This window comes from Scatophagus argus, chromosome 6 (assembly GCF_020382885.2).
Source record: "Scatophagus argus isolate fScaArg1 chromosome 6, fScaArg1.pri, whole genome shotgun sequence".
In the NCBI taxonomy this organism is placed as follows: Eukaryota; Metazoa; Chordata; class Actinopteri; family Scatophagidae; genus Scatophagus; species Scatophagus argus.
In genome coordinates this window covers 5,493,587-5,514,706 of record NC_058498.1, presented here as the reverse complement: position 1 = coordinate 5,514,706, position 21,120 = coordinate 5,493,587, and the positions used below count along the sequence as shown (strand labels likewise).

The following is a 21,120-nucleotide window of genomic DNA, read 5'->3' as shown; positions in this document are numbered from 1 at the left end:
GGTTGTGTGTGTGTGTGTGTGTGTGTACGTGTGCCCCATGTGTCTCTCCCTCCCTCATCAATGGCTGCTTTAGTCCATTAGAACAGAGGTCTGGGGTCTGCAGGGTGAAAGGGAACGGTCGGGCTCTTCCATTTCCGAGTGTGGGGTCACTGGCTTTACAGTCCTTCACAGCTAATGACCATCTCCGGGAACACACTCTCTAATGTGCACACTCTCTCACACACACGCAGAAGGCAGGACACTCTTCATCATTGGGACACCTCCGAAGCATATGCAGGCGCACACACATCTCATTAACCGACACACCATTGAATAGTCTCTTCATCACGGTGACACTAACAGTAGGAGGCACTCGCACATACACATTCATACCAGAGTCACACACACAGAAACACACAAATACAAAGGAGGCAGGATTTTCAGAATGAGACTCACAAGAAATGCAAACACACAGACTTATCCTCTGGCTTTGTGCATATAACTGTAGTCCTTTTAATAGTCAGCATTACAACTTCTGTAAATATATCTCAATGGCACTGGTTCAAATCCCAGAGAGGAACTAACATGACTTTGAATAATGTGGTTTATAACCTGGTCAAAGCTGTTACCTGTTAACAATGCAGATGAAAGTCAGGAAATGGCAGGCATACAAAGACCCTGAGTACATATTACAGAACAAGAACCTGTGTTCACATGCGTGTGATTCCCTGCCTACCAGCAGGCAAAACTACCAAGTGAATTTCCCAATGATCCCTTCCTCCGTCTGCCTTACTAAACATTTAGGAGCTGTACAAAGAAGGCGTATCTTCCTCTTCTTACTACAGACTAAAGATGTCACCTGCTACCTGCTCCAGTCATGTTTTTCACAGGAGGTCAACGGTCCCGTTCAAGGAAAATACATCTGCTCAGGTAATTTTGTCTATAACAGATATACATCAGTTAACAGAAGCGTAAAACTCTCTGAGGGCCATTTCATGCGTCCCTGAAAAACCTCGCACTTCCTGCACAGCTCATTCAAGAGACTCCCCTGTGGTAAGTGAACATCTGCATCACAAAATTAAAACTCGTCATGGAAGCTCTGCTCATTCTTCTTATATCTGCTATAACAAAGCAGATAATGAGATGAACAGAGAGAAAACAGAGATTGTCTCTCTCAAACCTAGAGTTTGTGTCATTACTGAGCCAGGCAAACAGCTCCATTATCAGTTTAATCAATCAATGGCTCCACTTCTATGGCTGCACAAAATGTTACATTGATTTCAGGTAGTCATGTATAACTACACGAGAGAGCACACACGCGCAAACACACACACAGATACACATTTCAAGTCAAGCCTATGCAAACAAATTTAAACATCCGTGTCTCTGGCTCTCTCTCCCCTTTTACTCCAAGGAAACAACACATTCACGGCACTTCGGCACATGAGCCGCTTTACCTTCTCTGCGCGGTTCTTGCTGTTGATTAAAAAGCATACACCACAGAGAGACGGATTTAAATTGAAGGAAATATATACATATAACGTGTATTTCTACGTGCATAAGCTAAAATGATGCAACACACATGCAAACACAGACAAATAAAGGAAGTAAAAATGGAACAGGTCATGAAATCAGGATTCCTCTGTGAAATACTGACATACATACAGAACAGGAATATGCATATACATACACACACACACACACACACAATATGGAAAAATAAATCGGTAGTGAAAGCATAAAGGATGTCTCTGCCATATAAAGAGATTTCTGCCATCAAAAAATATGTATAATAAATGAAAAACACAAATGTACATTGCAAAAGGAAGCCGAACCATAACACACATGAAAAAATATAGAACATGATTAATGTATGTAATGCTTGAAACCATATGAACAAGAGAACACTTAAAATGATCTGAATGAACTATAAAACGAATATGATCACATCTCCTCTGCTACACACACACACATAAACACACATGCACGCTGACCCACACACTTCTAAACCACAATGGCGTCATCCTTATATGGACTTAGGAGGGTAATTAAATGAAACATGAGAGCAAGCGTATGATTAAAGATTTATCTGCCCAAGATCCCTGCAGCCCCCTCCCTCTCCACCCACGTTAAAATACACTCATACACACACACACACACAAGCACACAAACACCTTCTACTACCGTGACCATCTGGGGATGCAGGAAGGAAAGAATTGATCTCATTAGAAAACTCTGACCGTACAGATTGCCATTACATCCCCACCCACACACCCACACATACACACACACACACGCACACACACACACACACCAAACGCCTCCAAATGCATGTTGGTGTAATTTACTAAGTGAAGTAGAAACGTGCCATTCATTGAAATCAATTAGCCGGGGGTTGCTAACTTGCAACACATCTCCATAGACCCTCTGGAGATTTGGTGTTAATGTGATGAATTAAGTTCAACAGCACACACTCCCAAAGCATGCACATACACACACACACACACAACCGTGGGGTTCGTTGCAATTGGTTTTGGCATTAGCAACTTCTAGATATCACTTTTACATTATTTACCTCAAGTAAGCATAGCATTACACAGGGACTGTGACAGAAAAAAAGAAAGCTCGAAACAGACCGATGACAAATAAAAGTGGCTGTTAGAATAGCAGCACGTTGTGCTTATGCCAAGCGTCCTGAGATCAGCTCTGACTGTCACTGGCCAACAACAACCTCAGCCAATTACCTTTCCAAAATGCTGCCAATTGCAGAGTTACATCTGCCAAATGATGAAATCAACTCACGTAGAAAAGAAAGCCCATGCATGTGTTTTAATGCTATATCAGACACAGAACCAGTGCTAAAACCACTGGACGATTTATCAATCAGCCATGCAAGAGAAAACTTGAACATTCTGATCTTCAAATAATAATTTGAGAAAAGGTCCAGTCAGTTTTCCTGAGTAAGAAACACAGTTACCCCGAACTAACAGTATGCATTTGATGGACTTTCTTAAAGTTTGCATCCCTCGAGGTGCCTCCTCCTTAAACACTCATTCTTTCATCCATCTATCAATCCCCCAAGCAAGTGTAAAAAGAGACAGATTCTATTTTATCCTTCAGTCACCTGCAAAACTCCTGCTTATTTCCCCTTGCTTGCTCCAATTCACCATAGCTCGTCCAACTTTATTTCTATTCAACCTTTCAACTTTGGAGCATGAAAAAGAAAAAAGACAGTGTTTGTCTTCCCTCTGGATTCTCGAACAAGTGCAAGAGTCTGTTGATAAGAAAAAGATCAGTTTGTCTCAAGTGCGCTCAGATGGAAACATTTTAAGGCTCTTTGAGGTTTGGGAAAACACACTAGTGTTCTCATGAACACAGTGTTTATTTATACTACAAAAAAAACATCCTTCAGGGTAGAATCATCATTTTATGGCATCTAACAAATTGGATTAAGGCTAAGTGAGGTCTGGGCCTTTTGACAGGAAGACATTGTTCCATTTCAATATTCATGACTTTCAGAAGAAGCTCGAGGTGAACAGAATTAATGAGGCAAACCGTGAGGGGTCTTAATTACAGAAGGCGACCTGAGACTGTCTGTTCCTCCCTCAGCCCAGCTGGCAGAAAATAAATAGCAATGAAAGGACAATTATTCAGCACTTACAGTACAGTGAGATCTGAACTGTTGGCACTTGACAGAAAGAAATCAGGTCAAAATTTTGGAAGGAGGATTTCAAATGGACAACAATTTTACTGGACTTTTACTGGACTGGACTTGCTGTATGTTTTCAGGATTTTCTTGCTGAAAGAGACAAATGCCAGAATCATGTCACCATCATGTTCTGTCTATACTATTCAGCATTAAATAAATTACACAGCTAGCACCTCAAGTAGTCTCTCAAGTGATAACAAAGGACGCCTTCAAGCCTGTGGAAAAGAGATGTGATAGTAAACAGTAAGTAAGGCTGGTGAGCATCTCAGGAAACAATGGACTGCCTGCTTTGATTTCGGCTCACTTTCACTCACCTCTTTCTCTTACAGTCAAAGGGATCGATACGTTTTCTCTCAGAGAAATGACATTGTCTTTACCCACAGAATGGCCTTTTACTTTAGCTTTTTTGGGGGAGTAGGGGTGGTCCACTCTGACAAAACACATTATCTGTGCTCACAGTCAGAATCAACTCTCAAGGTAAAACCGTGAATTTAAGTCTTAGATGTATGCCACATAGTTTTTTTACACACTTTAAATGCATGGCTCCTGTTGTTGGCTTAATCAGCAGGACCTAACATTCAAAGCACAACTGAGCAAGCACTGTGATGTTCCCCTTCAAATGTTACCGGAGGAAGTGGGCAAGCCGAGTGAGGTACAGGTATGTGTCAAAAAGAACTCAATCAGGATAGTGTCGGGGTTTAATGAAGCTATCCAATCATTTATCAAAGCATCATCACACACAGAAAACTGGACCAAAGGCACCTTATCTGGGCCAGAAGAAGTGGAATATAGCCAATAAAGGCAGGAAGAGCATCACAGCAACAACACCACAGGCTAATTATCCTTAAGGCAGTAGGCCTTCTGTCACAGCTGGGTCAACAGGTCTCCTCCATGCAGAGCGCAGCGAGCGTACATGAGCGTTGCGGAACGTCTGGTTCACACATGTCTTTATTTAATAAGAAAGATTAACTGTTGATGTCGACTTGTGGGCATTAAATGTTGTTTTTTTAAATTTAGTTGTGGGATTTAGTGGTGGCTGCACCTGAGCACAACAGGCCTGGCAAAGTGGAAATCCATGGGCAACAAGGCATGAAAACTTGCAGATGGGCCATGGCAGCCAGGGATCCAGCCCCTCACTAGCTTTTCTGGCTAAACAGACTTATTTCGCTATTCTGGTTGCCTTTATGGTGCAACAGTCAACGCTCCCCTCTTAAGCCTGGCGAAACAGACTTCCGAGGGTCGTCCCCGTGTCTTTGCCGAGTGTACATTATTTTGCCCACTCAAACTTGGCCATGAAATTTCTGACGACTATAGAATCTGCAAGTTACTGGAAGAAGAAATAAAAAGAACTCGTGATGCTACATAGCATAGCAAAAGTAACTGTTAATATGAAGAACATAAAGTCACACCATATACAACAGCACTAAAATTCCCCAAAGAAAACCTTCTGAAAAGTGATCCAACACATAAAAAGCTTCGCACATCAAACAAGAAGAAAAGCACAGGTCAGATACAAATCAATATTTCTCACAAGAGCACAGTTTTAGTGAGCTACGGTCATGCAATCGACATCAAGAAACTGAAAGCAAACACAAGGAAAATCACTTTTGGACAAAGACGCTTATTCTGTTATGAGTATGTCAACGCAAAGGTCACGCTTGTCATTCTTCAACCTCATACAGCAGCCAAGAAGATGACGCCAAACTGCATGCATGCATGTGTGTGTATGTGTGTGTGTGTGTGTGTGTGTGTGTGGGAGAGAACGAAAGAGATACACACATCTACAAGCCTACAGATGCCAGTTATTGGTGGTCATTTGTGAGCGTGTGTGTGTCTGTGTGTGCAGCACTGTCTTCGTCCTCCTAAAGCCCAGTGTTAAATGTTTGAACCGATCATCTTGCTGCTTCATTTAATCAGCATAAACGTGCCATAAACGTCCTTAACAACATGAAGATGAAGATGAAGACAACATGAGAAGCTCTGTGGAAAGAAGGAAGGGAAAAGTGGATGAAAATTCTTGAACCCTACAAGATAATGCAGATGCTGCATGCAGTGTCACAGCATTATTCATTATGCTCACACACACACACAAAACCAATCAATCAATGCATCTTTTTAAGTGTGTTTTTTTGTATGTGTATGTGTGTGAGAGAGGGGGCCTCTCAAGACCCATTGAGAGGGTGTCACTCTGCTTCCAAACATTCAAGCGCCGCTCCCAATGACACATAATAGAGGGTGGGGGTGGAGGGTGGAGGGCACGGGGAGAGGGAGTCATCACTGGTTAAATGCACATGCCAGGAAAGAAGAGGAACACAGACAGAAACCTTGAAGAAGGTGACAATGGAGAGAGAGAGAGGACTCAGCCTGAGAGGAGATCTGATGAAAAACATGTTTCCTTCGCTACGTAACAATCACAACAGACAAAAAATCATTTCTCCTGCCAGAATCTCCACTACATTTGGCTCATCGTCACCAAGTAGCATCTTTAAACTGCAAGTTGCGAGCTTTGCAAGGCAGCCAACGTCCCACATATCCGTCATTAAGTCCTAAGACCCCTGACGCTGCTCTAGCAACAAGACCGCATCAGCTTTTTATTTTTCACTCCAAGTACACTAACAATAATCCCCACCTTGTATCCCCACATCCAAGAGGAAGCACGTTTTATCAGAAGTATGAGAGAATAATCAGACCAGGAGGAATTCTATTTTTTCCCACCTCAATCAGCAGTGGAAAATGTGCTCCTGACCGTAGGTTCCCTCACTATTTCCTCACTCTTTTATCCCCCCTGCAGCCCCTTCATGTTGACACAGTGTCAGTGTGTTGTGATAATAAAGTATGCTGCAGGTAAAAGCATTACATTAGACTTGTGTGTATCCCCCAAACACAGGCTGTGTGTGCGAGTGTGAGGGAGAGAGATTTCGTCTCACACCAGCCTTTTTTCTGATAACTGGTATTACTGAACACAAGCTGTATCATCAAAGAGTGACTCCCCCCCTCCATCATCTCACCCCACCGTCCTGCTACGAATGACAAGCAAAATCCCCTCAAGGTAAAATACCCGTTCCTCAGCTTAGGAGCTGAGACGGCATGTGTATGAAGGCGATATGTTGTGTGTGTGTGTGTGTAATCTATGTAAACAGCTTCATTCAAAAACCAGATGTAGGGAAGAGGACAAGGTGAGGGAGAGGAAGAGGAAGAGTGCACAAACTACGGACAAAAGTGAGAAAGGTGCAGGCTATAGCAGGAAGAAACACAGAGGAGGAAAATACCTAAAAATATATTGTGGATTTCAATTTGGCTTTCTCAAAGTGGTGATCCTTCAGGTCCTTTTCTGTGCCTGAAATGTCACATCTTTTTTCAATGGAATTTCTGTTGAAGACATAATTAGCACTATATCACTGCTCAGTTTTAACTGTCGCTGTAGCCGATTTTCCCGGCCACTATCACCTGACTGTTTCATCTGATCTCGTCGCTTCATTAACTGTTCTGATCACGTCGCGTGTGAGGTAGCAGTCGACGACCCGCCTCTTCCGCTCGCAGCTGGAAAGCGCAGGGTTAACAGAGACGTGTGATAAGCCGCTTCATGATTCCGGTTATCCAAGATCAGGACAAAATAATAAACTGTAATACAATGCAAGACACACAGCCAAGAATAATGTTATGTGATGGTACTGTAATACAACACCTTGGTGCTCACCTCAAACCCACATCTTATCGATCCAGTTTCTGTTTACCTCTTTTGCCAAGTGTAAAATCTGAAAGGGGCAAACTTTGATGCAGCCAAGATTAGCCACAATAGCTTCTATAGTTTGCTATAATATGCAAAACTGCAAACAGCTTTGTATTCTAGTGATGTTTTTCTGCAAATGTTGGTATAAAACCTCATGAGGAGTGACAGAGACTTAACCGCATGCATTATGTCTGACTTTTGTCAATAAACAGGAGTGACTGACAAAACTGATCTAAAAGTTAGTTCTGTGATGATAAACGCATGCATGAAAAATATCTGAAAATATCTTATGAAGGGGTGATGGAGAAAAAAAAAAACTCACACTCAAACTGCTGTTTAGCTTTGTTGAGGAAAGCACTGGCCTCTGACACTTTGAAAATCCAAAACACAACATGAACGGGAATAGTGCTCTGTTATTTTTATGATTGCTTTGATTCACCACTTAACTGGCTGTAATTATTACATTTCATATAAAAAGCTCTACATTTCAACCTTTGACTCATCAGATTTGTATAACCACAAACGGCTCAGTCTGTGTTATCAGGATGTCATTTTAGCATCAGTTAGTGTTTTCTGCTGCCTAATAATGCAAATAATGTGAGAGTGAGATATGAGTTGATCTTTCCGAGACCTTGTCCAAGTCTCTTTCCATCTGCTGTCTCTGAACAGAAACAGAACATGCCAAGACACACGAATTCTAACGTACACAAACACGTATATGAAATTTCCCCAACTCCTGCTTTGATCAAACTGATTTGCTGCTTTGCTGCCACGCTGAGTGGAAATACACTCGAGGTAATGAATCGAACTGAACAAATCACAAACAGCTGGTTCTCCAGATTAAGAAAACTAAAAGTAGAATAGATAAATGAAAATGTTTATTACAGCTGCTGCACAGCACTGAGTGTAGCACTGAGGACAGGACATTTTGAAGAAGAAACAGATTAAAAAGGAAGAGCAGGAAGGAAATACAGGAGGGCTCATCAGCAGAACGGACCTAACCAACATTAAGATGCCCATTCTGCAGCACCCGCGTCTTGAACTCAGATCCTTCACCATCCACGGCACATCGAGGGCACGTTGAGCTACCTAGAAAACTGTTTGGCCAAAGGAGCAAAAACCTTCACAATTCCTTCCATCTCAAAGCCTATGAAAAATTATGCTTAACTGGGGCTTCCTTTAAAGTTGCTAGTCCTAGCATGTACAGCTGATTTGTTATGAATTTTTAAGGTTTCAAATTCTCAATGCTTGCTGTAACACCACAATCAGATATATTAGCCCTCAATGCCAGCTGAGGAAGGTCGGCATGGGATTGGATTGATGTGCAAAGGAAGGCAGAGTTCACGACAGTAAGACGAAAAAGAAGAAAGTAAAAGAATATCGGCAATTGCTTGAGCTGCCTGGTCTGTAGAAATAAATGAATTAGAACAGAGAAAGACTGAGAGACAAATCAAACCAATTTCACCTGAAAGGGAAGTTGCACCGGACTCTCATTCCTCCACTTTGTACCTTCCCTGTAAAACTTGTCATGAAAACTTTTGACGTGCAGCACTCAGAGGCTCTATCTCGGTGTCACCCCGACGGGTATTAGCAGTCATGTTTTATTCATCAGCATTCATAGTTGTTGTTGTTTCACACACCGCTCGCTTACTGCACATAGCAGGCAAGAGAGCACAAGGTGAAAAACAGGATTACAGCAAATGTAAATAAAAAAATGGAGGCACATGAAGATACTCGGTTAATCTGAGCTGGGGATTAATGCTATGATACCCTGTCAGACACGGCTGGATTTGGGGAAGGGGGGGGGGGGGGTAACAACAGCATAAGCCAACAACACGAGCACAAAGAGACACACGGAAATGAGACATAACTAAAGATGCATGCAAACATACGGTGGGGAAAACAGGATTGTCGTGTTATCGGAGTTTGACTTTGAACAACGAGTGACTTTGCAGCAGAGCAGGCAAACGCAAGGTAATCTGTCGAAAACGAACGAGCTAATTCTGACAGAAAAAAAACACAAGGCAGTGGGGGTGTCATTTACAAAGAGGAAGAGAAACGAAGAGAGCAGGAGAAGAGAAGAAGAATTAACAAACTACCTCCAACTATCTCGCGTCTTCCCACTGTGTCCACAGTAGGTTTCACCTTGAATAAGTTTCAGTCATCTGTTACTTTTCCACACTATTCATCAGGCCAGAGGCATTTATGTGCAGGGTCAGACACACTGTTCCTCAGGTGAAAGCAGAAGCCACGAACATGGCTTCTTTATAAAAACACCTTGACTGTCTGCGACACCTGGACTACGCTGCAGGCCGCCTGTCTGCTGCAGACTCGCTGCTGTGTTCGTGAGAAAGGGGATGCGAATGTGGCAGCTGTTTGCAGTTTCCCCCAGCACTTTAAAAGTTATACTCACTCAACATTCTCATATGGCTCAATACGTAGCCACTGAGGCTTTCACATTTACTTTAACACATACTCAGTGTTGAAGATTGGTCAACAGTAATTTGGGCAGACGGGCAAACAAGCAAGTTTTCTGAATGACATCAGCAAAAACTAAAAAAAAAAGAGCATAAAAATACTTCAACATCAACATCTTTAAAAAGGAAACCTTACTGGAAAACTTATTCCTGTGGTTCCGCAATGTATATTCTTGGCGTTTTTAGAGCTGCACAACAGCTGTAAACTCACTGACATATTATCACCTTATTACGTTTTTATAGTGACTGCATTGGAAAACAATTGCTTATACTGGGATTTACACATCCAGCAGACATGGAGCAAAACTGGCATGAATTCAGAGTTGGGCTTCTATAGTCACCTGAGGAATACAAGCCTGATATATAAATATTTGTCTCTTCAGCAGATGAAAGCTCCAAAATGTTCACATCCTACTTGTTAACTTTATGCGTGTGCCTTTTGTTCATGAGAAGGTGGCGCACAGTGGCTTTATCAGCATGTTTTACTGAACAGCTGCTTGTCTGTGTGTGTCTGAGGCTGGACATGACGTGGGTGAGAGCCATAAGTGTAAACCCAAGCATTAAAGTTGTATCCATAAAGCCAAAACAATGTGCTAAAACGAGCTTAAAGGCTCCTTAAAGCCGAGCTGAAAGGCTTCTTAAAGCTGACCACATAGTGTGACCACACATGACCCCTCTCACATGAACTGAGCAGTATTATTGATGATCTGATACAAGCTTTAATTTCTGTTCTAAGAAAAAAAAGAAAATTTAAGAATATACTTTCCCGACCATTCCGGTGTGCCAACTCATGACTGGAGACATGCAGAATTTCATATGGTGTTTTCAAACTACTAAACCATCCTTAGAGGTAACCATCCAACACCTACACAAAATGTATAATAAGACATGTCACTTCGAGCAATAAGGCACAAAAAAGTGTAATAGTTTTATTATGCCTTTCTGGTTTGATACTTCAAGTTTCCCTGGAAAATAACCCAGTATTTGCGAAGTGGAAGTCAGATCCAAAAAAAGAAGCAATGAGGGAAGACGGACAAAGACGGACAGAGAAAATGTGAGAAAAATTCATTTTCTTGCATTTTGAACATCAACACACACAAAGAGAAAGAGAAATGAGTCCTCAGGCAGAGGCAAACTCACTAGTTCTTCTTATCTTTGCTTTCTCTGATACACACACACACACATATACACACACTCACACAGACACGTACACACAAACACACTTCTCACAGTGCAGATTCTCACCCACTGAGACACTAACTAATTGGATTAGAAGGATGTAGATGGACAGTGGAGTCTCACTTTCTCTCTCACACACACACATCAATTCACAGTCTGCTTCCTTGGTGCTTTTCATACCCCTGACTCTCCTGTCGATACAAAGCCATGACTCCAAAGGTCTAGAGAAAGACAGAGGGGGCCAACAGATGCAGAGAGAAGAAGACAGAAAGGGAGGAAGAGGTAGAAAGTTGGCAAAAAATTAGCAAGATAGACACCATATGATGGGAGGAGGAGGAGGGGGAGAGAAACACAGAGGAGAGAGAGAGCAAATGCCTCAGGCCAGCACTGACCTCAGATAAAATTACCTTGCTGCTGTTTTGCACCGCTGCACCCAACACCTCAGCACACCAGGTATTGTTAGCTTGTAGAGCATGATACAGTGTCTGACAAAGGTGGTGCCCCTGCACATTTTGGGCTTGTCATCTGTCAGCCTAAGAGCACCGCATGTGCCTACTTGATTGCGTTTAATATTCAGTCTTATACGTTGCAATTGAGGCCAGTTGGTTGTCTTACCCTTTAAGGCGTCAACAGAGCAGCAGAGGGACAGAGACCAGCGTCGCCTAAAATAAGAAGCCTGATGTTTTATTAATCACAAGTTGTTCACTGGTGAGTGGATTGATTCACTAATGCGACTGAAAAATGAAACATAAATTAAGCCTCAGTATAGCTGATGCAATTAAGCCAGTTTCATTTCTGACCCTGTTTGGGGATGATTTGACAAAATCATTAGCCACCATGTTTCATTTCTTAGGAAGCAGAAAAAATAGGGCATTAAAAACAGTTGTGCATATTTTATGTAGTGTTTTTCAAAGCTCCTAGACTGAAATGTCATCACTGACAGGTGTAGCCTCGTTCAGCTACGAAATTTAGCTTGTGGTCTGTCAGAAGTTCTCATTTCCTTCAATGTAAGTCCCCCACCTGACATACAACATACAGCAAAGTTAGAATGGGACACTGAATAAAACGTATGGTGTTTGTGTCTACATTCCCATCATTTAAGTGAGCACATTTGAAATCTTGTAAGCAATTCATTGATTCTATGGGAAAAATAGCATAGGAAATGATGTCCTAAAAAGAGCAATTTTCTCAACTAGCCAATTTCAATTTGACATTTGTGTCTTGCATGTTGTTATTTGTTTGTGAAATGCTTCCCCAACCAGAAGCACACACACACACAGAAAAGCAAATGATGGAGTGGGGTGTCGTAATGTGCTTGTGTGTGCAGCTGTTAATGGATGAAGCATGTGTGCACATACGTGTGTGTTTTATGGCGTGAGATAAGACAGAAGAGAAAGCACACCTGCTCAGAAACGAGGATCAGTGTTAGTACTGAACCCCTTAGTTCAACTGTACACGCGAGTGTTCTGTCTTTTCAGAAGCAGCATGGCTCTCTTATTTTATTCTGTGTGTGCGTCTTGTCACACAGTCCTGCTATACTACACACTCATTGTGTGTGTGTGTTCGTATGTAATTGATTAAGCTGCTGGTCCCTTTGACCTCATACTCCCATTAAAAGTATGACCCCAGCTGTGCTGGAGTGAGCATTGTGTGTGTGTGTGTGTGTGTGTGTCAGCAGGTGACCAAAATGTGTTTTGTGAGCCGTTCAGATTAATGCCTTTTATGCCCGAAGCAGTCTCTTATTACAGTGTCTTGTGTGTATGTGTGTGTGAGTGTGTGTGTGTGTGTGTGTGATAGAGAGCCGAGCCTCCACACACACACACACACACACACACACACACCCAACAGAGCAGGGGCGTGAAATGTGTTGTGATGTCTCCTCTATGGGAAGCTGGTCTCAGGCTGCAAAGAAGACGCTCCCCTTCTCAGACCTGCTCAGACTCATTGTCCTGCTGTGACACACAGACACACACACAGATACACACACTAACTCACACTAAGCTCAACAAAACTTTCTTCCCACCCTTCTGTATTCTCAAACACTCAAAGATATTCAATGAACAGTGATATAGTACAAAGAAAAGCACCAAAATCTCCCATTTGGGAAGATGTAACCAGCAAATATTTGGCGTTTTTGCTTGAAACATGTCTTAAACAAAGTTATCATTGATTATCTGAGTAATTACTGCTCTACTAATCATCACAACTGCTTTCACTATGTTATGTATAAAATTCTCACAAATGTTATGTTTACGGTGCAGCCAGACCAGGGCTTTTTAGAGGAAAAGATTCCACAGCAGTGCAAGAAACTGAGAACAATTGAAAGCAAGCAAAATGTTCAGATATGAGATGATTTTACAGCAGCACTTTGGATTAGGCATGTTTAAATCCACTTAAATCCGCTGTAAAAAAATAAATAAATAAAAAAAATGATAAGGCCTTTTTTGTGTATATACCACAGCTGAAAATATAGGTCATACAGAGCAGTGCAGCGGTGGAGAGTCGCCATGCGTACGCACACGTATGTGCAGGAGTATTGTGTTCACGACAAATAAAAGCACACACAAGAAAACCCGACCATCATCAACACTACCACTTTACCGTCTCCCAGGGCAACCACAGCAAAATCTACCAAGAGGCATGTTGAGAATGAAGCAGCGGAGAGGGGAAGAGAGGAGCAGGAGAAGAAAGAGAGGAGAGACAAGACACAAAAGACAACCCAGTCTAACAAGACCTATTCTGATGCAGCGGCTAGAGGGAGGATGGAAGCTGTAGGGGTGATGCTACGAAAGACGTGTGTGTGTGTGTGTGTTTATGCAGACAAAGAGATGAGAGATGTGACAACTGACTGATAAGCACATGCACCAACACTATAGCCCAGACTGATGCATCCACATGGAAATAATTATACCTGGCCCGTCTGCGTGTGATCACACCTGGTGTTTACAAACACATTGTTGCCTCAACACAGGGCACAACGGGATACTGTTCCTGCAGGTTTTTAGAAAGTTGAGGATTTCTCTCAAATATTCACAGCAGGCGCTAAAACTTTTTATTTTTACTTACTTTTACCTCAATGTTCCAAATATCATAACTTTAAATTAATACTCTGAATTCCATACATCTAAATGGAGAATACCAACAACAACCAGTTGCATTTAACCACAAATTAATCATCTCACAGTCTTCTGCAGATGTCCACAATTTTTAATGGATGAAACTATAATTACCTAGGACGAAAATTCATCACTGATAAAGTAAATATGACTTTTCATCAAGATAGATTTGAGGTCTTACCATTTAGCTACCGGTATGTTTAGATATTGGATACATTAGAGCACTATTCCACAACAGATATCATTTTTATTCATTTTATCAAAGGCAAGGACCAACGACAGCCAAGGGAGGGTTGCATTCATCCAATCAGGTGTTGGAAAGGTGCTTAGTGAGGGTGACTAATGTCACTCACTTGGTGTACCGCCTACTTTAGATGAAACCTGTTTCAAGCCAATTTAGCTCTGCCACACTGCCATGAGTAAAGTCGTTGGCTTTACTAGGCCAACCTTTCATTTCCATCATTATTATACAGTATCTCCTCTACTGTCTCCACAACCCCCACCCCCCAAAATATTTTGCTCGTATTTTCCTCGTTTGCTCTGCGTTACACTGTCCTGTTCCTCTCAATCAAATCTGTCCTATCTTTTCTTCTCCTCCTCAATATCCTCCTCCTTTCCGCTGAGCTCTGCTGGTGATATTGAGTTTTGAGGAGGGGGCACAGTGGCAGTGCTGGCATCTGTTCGAAGGGCTGGCACGCTGCCAGACACTGAGCATCACTCCGGCAACCAGAGTCACGCTGTTGGATTTATCTCCAACCAACCTGTCAGCTGATGCTCTTTGTGGGCGTAAGACGAGTGGGCACAGCCTCTTTGGCATTCGCACTGCCAAGGTGCCCGTAAGAGATTTAAAAATGGGGGAAGGAAAGCCCCTTAGTTGATGCTACAATGCAGAGGAAGTGAGACAGCTTTTTAGAAAGAAGCATCCAATTCACCAAGGCCGAGGGCTGAAGCGCTCAAGGACTAGATATTGCGAAACAGGAAGGAAAGGAGAGAGGAAGCAAGGTATGGACGTAGCAAAAGAAAGTGCAAGGCACAGCAAGAGGGGAAGAGGCAGATAAAGGATAAAGACAGGGACAGAGTAGGGAAAGAGATTGGGAGAGTGACAGAGGTGCCCTTAGGATATCTAGCAAAAAGAGTGAAGAGAGAAGAAAGAGGCAGAGCTCATTTCTGCCACGGTCAAAGTGACTCTGTTAAAAGAACCTTGTGGCTTAGTACCATTGTCACATTCTCTTTGAGCAGTGCTTATGCCAAACAACAAAGCAAAGCACACCTGTTAGATCATTAAAATCTAATTCCGCTTCCATCAAGTACAGCCCACTAAATGTCCAATAATCCCAAGTGGTCTCTGCAGTCAATGAGACGCTTGTAAATGTCACGGCATTCATCCAGGAAACTCCCCAAGATTTTCAGCAGCCACCATCGTGGTGAGCATGTGAGATGAGAGAATCATGGGTTTGGTGTGCTCATCCCCAAGATAACCAATGAATCAATTGGCCTGCTAATGTAACCATTCAAGCAATTAGCACCATGACAAATTTATAAGTGATGATTACTCGGCTGGTTGTCCATGCAATTTGCAGAACAGTTAAACCAGTAGAGCATACTGCGAGTCTTTTTTACTTTTTTTTCCTGAAAGAAATAATCTAATATTTGATTGCCTGATATTATATTTGCAATTCTACATTTGAAACTCCTGCCCACAGAAGCGGAGGTCCCGTTGAGAACAGAGAAGCAGCCAATTTGTGATCGGCCATATCTAAGAAGCACGGTATTTGCATTAGAGCATGCTGCATTACTCAGCGGCGAGATGTCAAGACAGTGAGAGCTGCATTTTAATCAGACTGTTTTAGAAATGACACAGTCTGTGAGGCTATTATATACCAAAAGCATGGGGTGAACTATCTCACTCACTGATGTTATCTCTACATGGTCACAGCAAGATAAGAGTAATAATGATGATATTAAGAAATGGCCGGACCCAGTGGGGCCACAGCTGTCCTTGTGTCAGAGGTTTGCTTAAGGAATTGAAATCACTGAGAAATTAGTGAAATTCCTGCAGTCATGTGACTTGACCAGTGATCCAGGATCAGGACTGATGTCTGCAGAGTAACAACGGAACGGGAGATTCCAGAGGGGCCCCGAGCAAAACGAAAAGGAGCTTATTTTCACTATAACTTCATTCATTCCTACAAGATGGATTTAATCATTTATCTACTTCTGTCCAGTTATGTACCAACTCATCTCAAAGAGCGGAAACCATCCTCTGAAAACACAATGGTCTGTCGGCTCAGAGATGCTTAACGTGAGAATGTCTGGGAGTCCTTGTTCTAGATTAAGACTCCACGTGACGGCAAGTATGTTCAAGATCCACCGGGCACCAAGCAAAAGCATCTCTCTGTTTATCCGCCAGCGTAAGAGACTGTGGGCTACTTACGACAGTTCTCCTCGTCGCTGCTGTCTGAGCAATCATCATCATCATCACATCTCCACAGGGTCGGGATGCACCGTCCATTCTTGCACTGAAACTGCCCAGTTTCACACTCCGACTGCGTATGAGTTCCTGTGTTGTCAGGATAAAGAAAACAAAACAAGGTGTCAGTCATTTCTTATGGATCACTCAGTTTGATCACAAAGTGAACACTGATTGATGCAGAAGTCAGATGAACAGAATGTGTGATTCAAGAGTACCTTTAAGTGTATTCAAGTCAGTTAAGAAGAAATCAGTTTAGCACTGAAGATACATGCTGGAGTCATTATCGGCTTACAAGATAAAGGTGATGAAGAGAAACAACCTCCACTTTTCCTCAAATAGATCACTTTCAGGCTTTCACTGTAATAACGCAGTTAACTGCTTCAGCCACGAGGTTGTAAAGCGGTAAATATCTAAATGGATGGCTTCAGTAATAACTGTTGTGGTCAGTGTAGTTAGTTCGTGTATTTTTCTTAAATCCAACATTCCCACAGCACGGCTTACACTTTTTTGCTGTCACACGCTTACGATGAGCTATCTTCCTTGTTTGTGTTTAAATACGCTTTGGTGACTGCCGACCACCACCGGTCTCCTGCCGGCACTTAAACACAACGATCTGTTTGGGCTGTTCTGATGAAACGTTTTTGTTTCCTGTAGCTTAAAAAACAAAACACCACAAAAGCAGACCATCGCAGCCAACACTTTGAGTTCACATCATCACAGCCTTCTTTTCAGGCGAAACAACAGCCTGCTGCATTAACACACGTGTTGGCTCGTACGGATCTCCTCTTCCGCGTATTGTCATCTCATCTCAGCAGTGATCGCATTCACTCCCCTGGCCAAAAGCGGCGATTCAGGTGTGAGCCATTGCACGCGATCGTACGTGTGAACGCAGCACTACGGTGAGAGACGAGCAGGGGCGACCCCCCCCCCCCAAAGCGTTGCCGATGTTGCGATGAGATGCAAATTCACCACCACCTCGCCGAGTCAAGTGTCTTACCTTCAGCGCAGCGGAGCTCCATGAGTAACAAATGTAACAGCACAAGCTTTCCGACCTCTGTCCACATCTTTAGATCCTGGGAGGGTCTACAGTTGCGTTCATGCAAGTGAAAAAGAAAGCACTGACGAATCCTCGAGCCCTCACTCGCTGTGAGTGTGTGTGTGAGTGTGTGTGTGTGTGTGAGATCCTCTCGCTGCCTCTGCTCCTGAGTGTGTGAGCGTCTGTGATCAGCCGTGGCTCTGTGCTTTCTCTCCCGCTGCCGAGGCTGCAAATTTGAATCAGTGACGCTGATGGGCGGGATAGCGAGAGATGGTGCCGGCGGTTAAATGTAGTAGGACGAAAAACTACATCAAAACGGCTGTTAACCAGGGAAGTCGTCATATGCTGAGTCATGCTGAGCAGACCGCGTGCCAGTTTGGCATATTTTTATACAGACGTTCACGGACCTACAAAACCACTGTTACAAACAATATGAAAAGAAGCTTTGTTGAAGAAATAGGTCAACACTTTGTGACATTTTTCACTTTCTTTACCGAGTTGGATGGGATGTTTTGTCAGTTAAGATAGCTTCTGGGGGAACAGCTAAATATGAAGCTACCAGAAGGTGGTTAGCGAGATTCAGCACAGGAAAGTTAACGGGTAGTTAACGTGGCTTTATACGAAGTTCAAAAAGGAAACACACCAACACATATTTCGCTTGTTTAATATCCGCAAACACCAATTATGACATAATACAAGAGAGGAAGCTGGGTGCTGACGTCACTGGTGCCAATAATGAAGGGAAAGCTCATCTTAGAGTGTAATATTGCTGTTATATAACAATTACCCACAAAATGTACAGTATAGTCCAAATATATTCTTATGGTGAGCTATTACTAGTAACTGACAATTGTTCTTATTATTTTCCTACATCACACCAGGGAAGTGGTGGAGTAATATGTTTGATGATGAGCATGGTGTGCCTTTATCATAGCATTTCTAATAGCAGATCTCTTCTGGTTATGTAGGGCGCAATCGCGAGGTTGTCCAAAATGAATGGGGGGCCTATGAGGTTGTAACCTGAAAATGTAACTTTTATGGGGGGAAAAAATGTCCTCCCAGTTTTCGTTATGTTTTTGGTATGAGTGGTAGCAACAATAGATAAAGGTCCATTAGATTTTAGGCTCTTTTTATTTAGTATTCTGTAGCATTTCTGTAAGTGTTTGTGATGTTTTATCCTTGCTTCTAACGTCTGCTGTAGCTACTGTTAGCAAAATACATAAGGGACTATAATACACAAAAACAAAACTGTATTATATAATGTATTGTGCTCGCTTTCATGTGATTATAATTGAAGTTAGTCTACCATAATGTAACGATGCTGTTCAAAAATCCTTAACCAACCAAGCAGCCTAGAGTGCCCTCTAGGTGAATTGCAGCCAATGTTGGTACAATGGCATTAACAGGAAGTGGACAAGCTGTCCGTTGAAAGTCTGTGGTCTCATGCTAATCTATCAATCTGATTGCTTGGTCAGAACAACTTATAATATGAACTGTGATACTGTACTGTAATAAATGACAACTTGAGGTTTTGAAGGGTTTCTCACAGTTGTCTAAATTTACTGGTTACCTGGTCATTTCACAGTGACAACAATACTTCCACCAGGTTAATCCCACATATAACTGCAATAGAACCCTAACTATTCACATATTTTGAGATATTAATTACAATAAAGATTTAATGTTTTAATTTGGACAGGGCAAGGTTAGCCATTTCCACCAATCCCATATTTATGCTAAGCTAAGGTAATGTAAATGAGTGTATTTTCAAAGACTATTACTTTAAGACAACCTTGAATAATTTTTGGTGAGACGCAAAATTAGCTGTTGCCGACATTCTACAGAGGCTCATCTAAAGAGGTGAAATCTTTAAGTTATTTACAAATTGAATCCAACTGAAATTCTATTCTTACTAAAGAGCCCAGTTAGTGGTGGCAACAGGACTGGGCTCAAACTGTTTAGGTTTCTTGCTGCACTACCTGCTTTCTGTCTTTTTCTTATTGTCTGTTTTTCGACTTCTAATATGTTCCATAAATTTTAATTCAAATGTCAGTAACATTAAGAATTGCTTCAAATGATAACACTAGCACTGCTACTCTCCTCTTCCCAAATCATTTGAGTCACTTACTATGGGAAACAACATAAATTATCTGAGACCATTAGTTAGCCTATATAATGTTTTATCCACTTCTACTTTACAACTGCCCTAAGCTGAAGCTCTTTCTTTTTATTTCAAAGGTATTTAATGAGGGTTATTTTCAGTTCGTGTCTTCTAAAGGAGGCTTATTAAACAGCTGAGTAACTGTAATGGCCTTTCCTTAAATGAAAGAATCCATACGCGCTACATGTCATACGTTCTCCACTACATGAAGCTGGCAGTTTTTCATCAATGTCTACCATTAAATGAAACAGAGCTGAGGGTATGTACATTTATAAGCTATCTGAAGAGATACCTGAAGGCGGTGAAGTGACCAAACACCTGCAAACTATGAAGACTAGAGTTTGAATTTAATGAAAAGTATGTGCAGTGGAAGGGAACAGGCAGTTCTGTACTGCTGTACTGTGCAGGTAGAGTTCAGTTTTGATTTGCTGTAGTTCAGAATGGCTCATGTGCATGAAATGACTTTAACACATGAATCAACACATGAATAATGAATAAAACTGCTGTATAAATAGAGTTGAAAAACATCATTCTTTCCTCTTATACATTATTCAATAAAAAGTGTGTGAATGAAACATTAAAATGCTGGCACAGGTGCAGAAAATGGCCAAAATAAGGCTTTGCATCACTTTCACATTAACTGCTACCTTTGTTTGTTGTGAAGTTTTCCCTCAGGGGTAAAATACAGCACAAAAGAAAAGTCCTGTGATGTTGCGACTGCCTTTATCCCAAGCTGAGTCTTACTGGTGTTAAAATGTTCTACCTGGTGAATTCAGTTATATATTACGTTGATACAATTGATAGGCTCAGTAACTCCTAGCATTTCTGCTTTTATTCTTTCTTCTATTCTTCCTGTTCTACTATCACATGATCTGTAAGATGGACCAGCAAAAAAGAAAATAATTTGTGCACAGCTGGTGTTACATCCTCTGAGGGTTTTTGTAGACCTGTGTTGCTGTGCACAATATGTTTCATGAATGCACAACTACTATATGTGTATGTTATGCCAGCTTTCATCTATCAAGCCTGGAGGACTGCACCATGTTGTATCTACAGTGCAGTGCAGTGCATCCCTGCTGTAGGAATGAATTAGAGCAGAAGAACAAGAGCAAGTTTTCTGCCCAGACTTGCTAGACAGCTGCCAGCTGCAATTTGCAGAGAAATTGCTGAAAAATATCCCAAATATGTATCACTGGATAAAAAGTCATAAGTCAGGCATAAAATTAGTGGTTTCCTGGATATAAATTATTCGACCTAAAT

The 21,120-nt window shown here is 41.9% G+C and overlaps 1 protein-coding gene across 4 annotated transcripts in view; it reads right to left on the bottom strand.

The window, feature by feature from the left end:
- Positions 1-18,083, bottom strand: part of lrp8 (low density lipoprotein receptor-related protein 8, apolipoprotein e receptor) — a 154,964-nt gene extending 136,881 nt beyond the window's left edge. For 2 of the 4 annotated variants that reach the window (XM_046390966.1, XM_046390967.1), the window contains exons 1-2: positions 17,661-18,083; positions 16,625-16,750 (exon numbers count right to left, since the gene is read on the bottom strand). In XM_046390966.1, the coding sequence (XP_046246922.1) occupies positions 16,625-16,750; positions 17,661-17,727 (193 nt within the window). In that variant the 5' untranslated portion in view covers positions 17,728-18,083. The remainder of the gene's footprint in view (positions 1-16,624; positions 16,751-17,660) is intronic. The other 2 variants (XM_046390968.1, XM_046390969.1) reach the window with 1 other exon arrangement.
- Between the last annotated feature and the right edge of the window lie 3,037 nt (positions 18,084-21,120).